This window comes from Echiichthys vipera, assembly GCF_963691815.1.
Source record: "Echiichthys vipera genome assembly, chromosome: 9".
NCBI classification, from domain to species: Eukaryota; Metazoa; Chordata; class Actinopteri; order Perciformes; family Trachinidae; genus Echiichthys; species Echiichthys vipera.
The window spans coordinates 14286270-14294754 of record NC_139834.1 but is presented as its reverse complement, the minus strand read 5'-3'; the positions used below and the strand labels follow the sequence as shown (position 1 = coordinate 14294754).

Sequence of the window (8485 nt, the reverse complement as noted above, 5' to 3'; positions counted from 1 at the left end):
GCGTGATGACCTTTTGTCTCCCGGCGGTCAGGTACGGAGAGGGGGGCGGAGATTCAGAAGGAGCCGCTTCATATCGGACTGGTGCCGGCGTCCCGGACAAACAAATGGCCGTGAACCGACAGAGAGGGAGAGTGTGATCCATGGATTCTTTTTTAAATTATTAGTATTTCCCTCTGTACGACTACAGTGAGAGCCGTCTCCATGCTCACGTAGTGGGTTAGCGGGGGGCAAGACGCGCTCTTTATCCTCAACACTGAGAACATTTGATCCATCCGGCAGAAGAATGGAAGAGTCCTGTTGACACCACGGAGAGATACACGCTGAGACCGACTATGGCTGTGGACGGTAAGAACGCGTACTATTCCTTTCACTACAGCATGTAACAAACCCCACAGTATTCATGCAGGGACTCAAGGATGAGTTCGTAGTGACCTTACGGTACTTTGAGATATGTTTTTTTTATTAATCATCATCGCGCATTAGAATATTCCCATGTGCTTATTCTGAAATGGTACAACGATACTGTTTTTGAACAGAAAAAAGGTTCATCAAAAGCGCTACTGTCTTCTGGAATAACCTCCTGGATCTCCATCATCCCCATCAAAATAAAGTAAATCAAATATCTGACAGGATATCAAGTCAAATTTGACATAATCCTTAAACTTACGAATGGCCCAGCAGTCACAAAGTATTTAGTCTTCAGATAAGTGTTTCGTTGATGCAATATTTGAATATTCATTTCATGTGTAGTAGCCTACACATTCTTCTGGAAAGGGAGTTTAGTGTTATGGTACTTGATGGTGTGTATCCGTGGGCCAGCACCTGCCTCACCTGGATACATTACAGCTCAGGAATAACACAGTGAGGCAGCATTCTTTGTTCTTCATTTTTTTGTTTGACTAATAATGGAAGGAGTGGAGCTCCAGGACTTAACCAAGGAGTGTTTCTTTTTAAAAAATGTTTTTTTAATTTATCAATAGTACAGCCCAATGGAAGCCTAACCAATACCAAACTCACACCCTAACCGTCATCCAAAACATTTTCTTAAAACTCAAACTCCACTAAAACACAATAAATGTATCTAGTCCTATACTTCCATCACTTTTTGTAGACTGGGAAAATGTTTTTTTTCTTATGTGTCTGGATTAGGGCTAACTAACTATTATTTTCATTATCAATCACACCAACAATTATTTTCTCACCTAATCAATTAATTATATTTGCTAGAGCCATTTGTACAGTAGAGATAACTGGACTTATAACTGTATACAATTAACATGTTGTAATGGATTTGCTGAAGATGAACACCTCCTTAATTTAATGCAATGTGCTTAATCAGAACCAATTGTAGCTGCAGCCGGCCCTGGCTTCTGAGAAGTGGATCAGGCAACCTGTGCATGTTTTATTGTTATCAGTTGAGCTGTGGAGCCTGGAAAACACACTAGTGTTTGACCATATGCTTGTTATTTTGCTGTATAAATATTCTGTAACAGCAGAACACTTTCAGTAAAACGTTAAAAAATAAGATTTTATTGAAGCACGCGTAAACTACCGTATAAGCTTGGCCACTATTGCTTAAGTGGGCATTAGGGACTTAAAGTAGCGACAGTTGAAGGGACGGCTACGGCCTTCGAGAAACATTCCAATTGGTTCTTGACATTGTAGCCCAACTGTCAACTACAGGAGAATGACTGGTTTGCCGTACTGTCTACAACGGCAAACTGCTCTGGAACGCCGTTGTCGTCCCTTCAACTGGCGCTGCTTAAAGTCCCTATTAACAACAGGATGGAGCCACAATTAAACTCAACTCAGCCACAATTCAATTAAATTTCTGAAAACATTGAAAAATACCCATCGCATTTTTGAAGCGTAAAACAACATTTTCTAGATGCTTGTTTTGTCTGACTTAATCTCTATAAACACATTTGACAGAAATGTAGAATCTGTAGACGAGAAGATTTAGGTAGTGTTAGCAGTCTGGTTTCCTTTTGTAGTATTTATCAATCATTGAGCATGCTGCAGGTAAACAGTGTGGAGAGTAAAAGAGGTGGAATGAATGGCTGGCTCAGAATCAGGAAATATTAGTCGCTGTCCCCGGAGGCTAAATTGTCATCAGACAGATAGTCAATGGGTTCGATATTATGTATAAAAAGCGTTTTAGTATTATTTGATTGTTTGTACCCTTATTGTTGTTGTTGTCTTGTCCCTTTTATCTTTCCCCAACTGCGTGGTGTTTGCTCCGGGCTAACTAACTTAAGTGAAGCCTAATCAGAGGCTCCCTGCTCAAGGGCAATAACACGAGTGAGAGCATCAGGGTACCAATGCCAAGTGTGTTTTCCATCTGTCCTCTGTCTACTGAAGCAGGTTAGCTCTTGATTAGCATGGCTGCAGGTAGGACACTCAGTATGCATACATGCCTTGTGACACATTGGGCTATCTATAATTAATCTATAGTTTACTTAAGCATCATTAATTTACTCAGCGCCATGGGTGCCACCCTGACAATGTGCTGTGCCACTTAAACTTTAAAGAGTGTTGGCACACAAAGACTGTAGCACTGTTGAGGACATACACAGGGTTTGAATTACAGCCCATGGCAACAACAAGAATTAGGGACCCCTAAGATTTACTAACACTCCATATGCATGTCTGGGCATGTACTGTACTTCTGAAATTGTTTTATGTTATTTGATAAAGAACTAGGGGTATGTACAGCATAACAGCTGATTTGATTGGTGATGTTTGCATTGATTTCCATTTATCAGGAGGTTGTTGTTTCATTGGTATGTGGGCTGTCAGCTACAAGCCTGTGACTCTATCACTTACATGGGTTGACCTGCATTTTAAATGGTATAATAGACAAATTTTGTCTCATCTTCATGTAAATTGCTGAGAGAATTACATTTTCCATCTTGCCGCCTGCTGCACAGCGAGTCACGCTACATAATTATGCCCCCTCCATGATTTGGCTATTGAAAGAGGATGAAATTCATCAGAAGTTTGCTTGAATCGCCCAGAACATCTGGCTGTATTGTCATATTTGAGATAAGCAGCCGTACAAATGATGCTACTGGGCCACTGCTGTCCAGCGCACATCATCTAGGAGCAGGGATTTTTTTCAGAGGAGGAAGAGAGAGAGAAAGCGGCATCAGCCGTTCCATATTCAAATCAAAAATAGGCATGGGGGCAACCCAGTCCGGTGTGTCCACTCCAAGAGGCAGGTTAAGCTCAGCACGCAGGATATCTAAAGATCTGGGACTGTGCAGAGAATGCCACGTAGCGTTCAGCCATCCGTACATTGCTAGACATATGTGCTCACCATCAACCTGACAGGCTCACATGGAGACGATCACACAGCTTGATCCAAATCCAAAAACAACCTATTTATTTCTCTCAACCCCCATGCCTCTCTGTGCATGTGGGTTGACAGTCAGCTGTAGGATGGTCGATGTTCTCTGTTCGATGAGTACATGATGGACATGTGAGTAGGAAGGGGCTAACACATGTGGAGAATTGTGTTTGCAGTACATGTCTCCCAAACAAAGAAGATTTAATAGGATTTTCTTCCTTTAAGGATTCTGAAATGACAGAACAAAAGTATTACTTTGCTTGCAGTCTTCTTAGAAATACTACTATTAACACAAAATTATTGGAAAAAATGTACAACTGTTCTATTTTCTTATGTAGAAATAATTACATCTACATTGTTGACCACCGATCTTTGTTGCAGTGTTAAGCCTATAGGAGCTGTCAAGCGTCTAGACTTTTCTCTGGGCCTTTCTCCAGACATCCTTCAGATCAGGTCACAAAGTCGTTCAACTATGAAATAATCTGTCCTTTCCAGTGGGGAACTCCTGCTGCCACGGGATTCCAATCTATACATGTGCATGCGTTTTGGTCCATGCATGTGTTAATGTTTGTGCGTGTGATCATGCAGTTAAAGCAGAATGGAAGCCAGCACCTCAGTGGGTGGGACGATAGGGGAGGCGGGGTTGTAGAATGTTAGTTTTTCGCAGACAAACACACCCTTTGTTGTTATCCTGGCATGTGTTACACTGCCTGCTGGAGACAGCGTCCATTTGGCGCAATTGGTGTTGGAGCCAAATGTGTTTCTGGTCTCTGTAGTAAAGTAACGTAGTAATAGTGTGTTAACCCCATCAGTTACAGAGGCACAGTGAATTTACACAGCAATTTATAGTGAACTGATGATGGATGACAGGAAGGTGTGTGTGTGTGTGTGTGTGTGTGTGTGTGTGTGTGTGTGTGTGTGTGTATGACAGCATGCAAGCTGTTGACCTCTTCCCCTTGTCCATCGTCATCCCCTTCCTCCCTACAACAGGGAGTGTGTCACTCAATATGACACATTGAGAATCCTCTTGAACACACACACGCATACACACCCTCCTGTCATCCATCATCAGTTCTCTGATCCACCACAGCCCTGCAGCTGCACCTGGCATGAGCCTGTGAATTTTTAGAATCGCAGAGAGAGGAATAAAGACAAAGTGGATAGAGAGAGAGTGGAGACAGAGAGGGATGTGTTTGTATAAACTGGTTTAGAGAATGATGAAGATTGACTAGAAAAGTCCTCCTTAAATTCTTACCATACATTGCTAAGTGACATCTTAAAGGATGTGAGATTTGTATTACAACTTGGGTCTTATATTTGCAGTTCTGGCCATATTTTTTTACTGTTATGATAGCATTGACACCGTAAATGCTAAAATCTGGGAACAAAGTCTACAGTGCTATAAGAACAACACGTTTTAGATGATCAGACAGGTAAACAAGCCTGTGTTGCCAGATTAGATGCACTGCTTTATTTGGAGGTAAAACGTAACTGTGCAATCACTCATTGCAAAGAAAAACAACTATGCAAAGTTCAGTGGATTAAAGATGAACAAAAAAAAGTCTGTGAACTGTGAGGAATTCCACAGTTTGTGTTTGTTTTCTCTTCTAAATAGATTTGGCCTAAATGGGATTTTTTTTTAAAACCTCTATGACTGTGTGACAATTTTAAAATATGTTTCTAACAATTAAGCATGCATAATACTGTATCTCTGGATGAGGGCACTTAAGACTGCTTGCTAGAAATACAATAATCAATTTCATTCAAAGTCGAGCATTTATTAGAGAGCTGGTGCTGATGGAGAACATTTTCAATGAGTTATTGATTGAAAGGATTTGTCAAGTGGTCCTCTCCGTGACTGTCCAAACAAACATTTTGACCTCTGACCCAGTGTGCAGGGGGTGGGATGGACAGAGCATGATTTAGTAGATAAACATTTACGTTGCGGTCCTTTAGGCCTCTTAGAGATTGATGAAGTGGTAAAGGAAGAGAGTCCATTTTGGCATAAATCAGTAGTAGATTAAAGCGGTAGGAGGCAATTTATTTTTTGTCTTTGTTGGACAAAAAAAATCCAGAATAATCTTTCAGCATATTGTAATTTAAGTGTTCTGAGTGAAAACTAGATTTCTACACCTCCTCTGGGCTCTGTTTTCAGAAATGCTGTTTTCTAAAACGTTTTTAACACGTCTATTGTCAGAGTCTAAAAGCCTTGTCTGACAAAACACTGACTGTATAAATAGAATAAAACAACTTTTTTATTAGTTTAGTAGTAGTTTAGTTTTGCTTTCCACTAACCGCAGCCAAAGGCTCATGGCTGCGGCAAATTCATTTTTTTGGAAGATAAGTGTCTTGTGAAAAATGGGCCCAATGTTTACTTAAGTGATTATGGGACTAAAGGAAATGTCATAATCCGTGTTCATGTTCACTTCTCATGGAATCAGTACACTCAGGACCTGTCGCTAGTCTCCTAAAGATTTGGGGCCGCGACATATCGCACGTGACACAGATACATTAAAGGACTGTTGGTTGAACCGTTTCGCTTCTAATCCATAGTCTCTGGTAGTACTCGTGCGGGCTTCTGTGTGAAGCCTGTACTTGTGTGGAGGAATGGGCTTATATCGTAGAGGGAAAAAGGTGAGCTGCAGGAAGAGATGTCACTCTACTTTAAATTCTGGTGTTTTTTGTTTTGCATTTTGCTTTTACAGGAACAGGGCGTGTTGGATTTTTTGGATTCTGTCCTGCAGCATCACACTTCAATTGTCTCATCCAGTTCGCTCTCACTGCTAACCTTGCCATCCCTTTAATACTTCCAGATATGACAAGGCTTTACCGTTCTGATCCAATGCCCTTGTCCCGGGTCCGACTTCTCCCTTACCTCCCACTCCTTCCCTGAATTAGAGTGTGCACAGGCCCAAATCCAATTTCTCTCCTTTAATTAGCCTTCTGCACAGAGAGAGGGATCAAGGGAGAGGAGCAGAAAGTGTACAGGCATGGATTGGAAAGAGAAATGTAATTTTTCTGAAGAACTGCACTAATTAGGTATAATTTCATACAGGGGTTGTATCCCTCATTGTATCCCTTGTATTACCTCGGGCCCCTGTTGTTACTTACTGACTGCTACCACTATTACAACTGCTTAATCAATTTAATCAATGTGTTTTGGCCTTTCAATGCATTTGTATACTTTTATTTGAAGCTATAATTATGTTGATGGAACTGAAATTACTCCATTTACCATTTATAAATATTGTCCATTGTTGATGTCCAAAATTACCATCTGTCCTGAGAAAATTAGATAGTGTTTATAAAGCCATGTTCCACTAACATTCACGTGTCCTCCATCCCAGCCTTGGCCAGATGTCTTTCAGCCTGCAGTTTCAAGGAGAGTGGTCAACCTTTCCCCCTACTTGCTATCCTTCCCATTAGAGTCAGCTAAACAAACAGTCTAATTAAGTGTGGCCTTGTGCGATAGGGTAAGCTTGGAGTTTTCACTCTTTGTTAATAGGTTGTCCTGCTCCTCCTACCAAGTGCCTGGGGTCATTGGAGCCTGTGGTGCAGATTGCCCATTAAACCAAATGGTTAATGGCCTCTGCTACACCATAACAAGGCAGACATCCTTGCACACTCAGGAGCAGGAGTCACGTTTATCCGCCGCAAAAGCAATTACATTTCCGCTTGCAGTCTTCCAACATGATCTGTGGCAAATCTGCATGTGAGAAAAGTACGTGTGTGACTTTGAAATTGAACATGCTTTAGACTCATTCCATCCATCGGTCGTACCTCTTCCAAAAATAGAAATCAATTTTGCGTTCCGTCTTCTCTGCTTATCAGCTTTTAGCCATTCCCTTTTTCTGCTCCTCCTCTTTCCGCTCCAGTCTACATTTCTCAATTTCCTTTAAAAAATCGTCCTACCTCCATACGGTTCACCCTGTGTTGCATACTTCTTTGTGCATATTCCACTGTCTCTCTCTCCTTTCTCTCCTGCTGTGTTTCCTGATGTGTGTTTTAATAGTTCCCTGTGAATATATGCAGCTCTGCCGGGGTCTATGGCCTCCTCTGGCTGTCACAGTGCACCTCAAATGGACCTTCAATTTACCATGTCAATGGGCAGCCAAGTGTCAGCGTGTCAGTTCCACAGCCGAGGTGGGGAGAAAGAGTTGTTTAAATGCATCTCAACTCTCTTTAACCTCTGGAACTAACATTCTTCCTACGTCATAGCTTTTTTCCATCAGACTTTCGCTGCATTTTTTGCCTGATTTTCATGTTTTCTTTCAACTGCAATTTATTCTTACCTCTGTCTCATCCTCTTATTTTTCATTTTTCTTTTTCTCTTTCTGCTCTTTCTTCTCGTCCCCCAGTGGCATGTCCCTGAAGATACATTAAAAAAAGCCCCTCTCCAGTCACGCAAATCCAATCCGTTGCATGCTCATTGAAAATGAAATGAGATTCCCTCCCAAACATTGAGCTCACATGAGATACATGAAAGCCATATGACACTCCCAAGAAATGCCTCACATCATGTCAAATATATATGGCAGAAATTTATAACATGCTCAAGCTACATGGATATTTAAGTAGTTTAATGTGACATGAAGGTTTCTGTGTGCGTGTACATATAATTTGATTTTCTGCCTTTCAGCCACAAATAAGAACTGACTCTGATTTTCTTAATGTCACAGCAGAAAAAAAATGTCCAGGAGGCTGAACAGAAGAGATCGCTTTTAGCCTAAATGTAACCCACTACCTCATGTGCCCCCTCCTGACTTGCTATTAAATTATTCATTCTCAGAAAGAGATTAAGGTTACAATGTCAGAGTCAGTCCCTTATACAACATACAGACGATATTGTACAAAAAAACCCAATAAACAATAGTTTACTTTGATCTGTTTCTTGATTTAGAATCCCAAACCTTTACCTAAAGTGAAAATTATTCTTTCTTGATGTCATTGTTTTTCTTTTTACCCCAGTTTTTCTTTGGATTTGTAGTTGTTTTAATCCCTTACTTTGGTCTTTTGCTTCCTTTACATCGTGTGGTGGGAAAACTGGCAGTGCACTCTTTGTGTGCAGTAATGCTCTTTAGAGTGTCTGCACCCTTTTGACCTGATTTTGTTGAAATCCACTGAGACATGTGGCTG

The 8485-nt window shown here is 41.0% G+C and overlaps 1 protein-coding gene across 1 annotated transcript in view; it reads left to right on the top strand.

Annotated features, from left to right (window-relative positions):
- Nucleotides 1-246: 246 nt before the first annotated feature.
- Nucleotides 247-8485, top strand: part of LOC310951215 (sterile alpha motif domain-containing protein 10-like) — a 48867-nt gene continuing 40628 nt past the window's right edge. The window contains exon 1 of the mRNA XM_083919336.1: nt 247-345. Coding sequence (XP_083775462.1) covers nt 333-345 — 13 coding nt within the window. The 5' untranslated portion in view covers nt 247-332. The remainder of the gene's footprint in view (nt 346-8485) is intronic.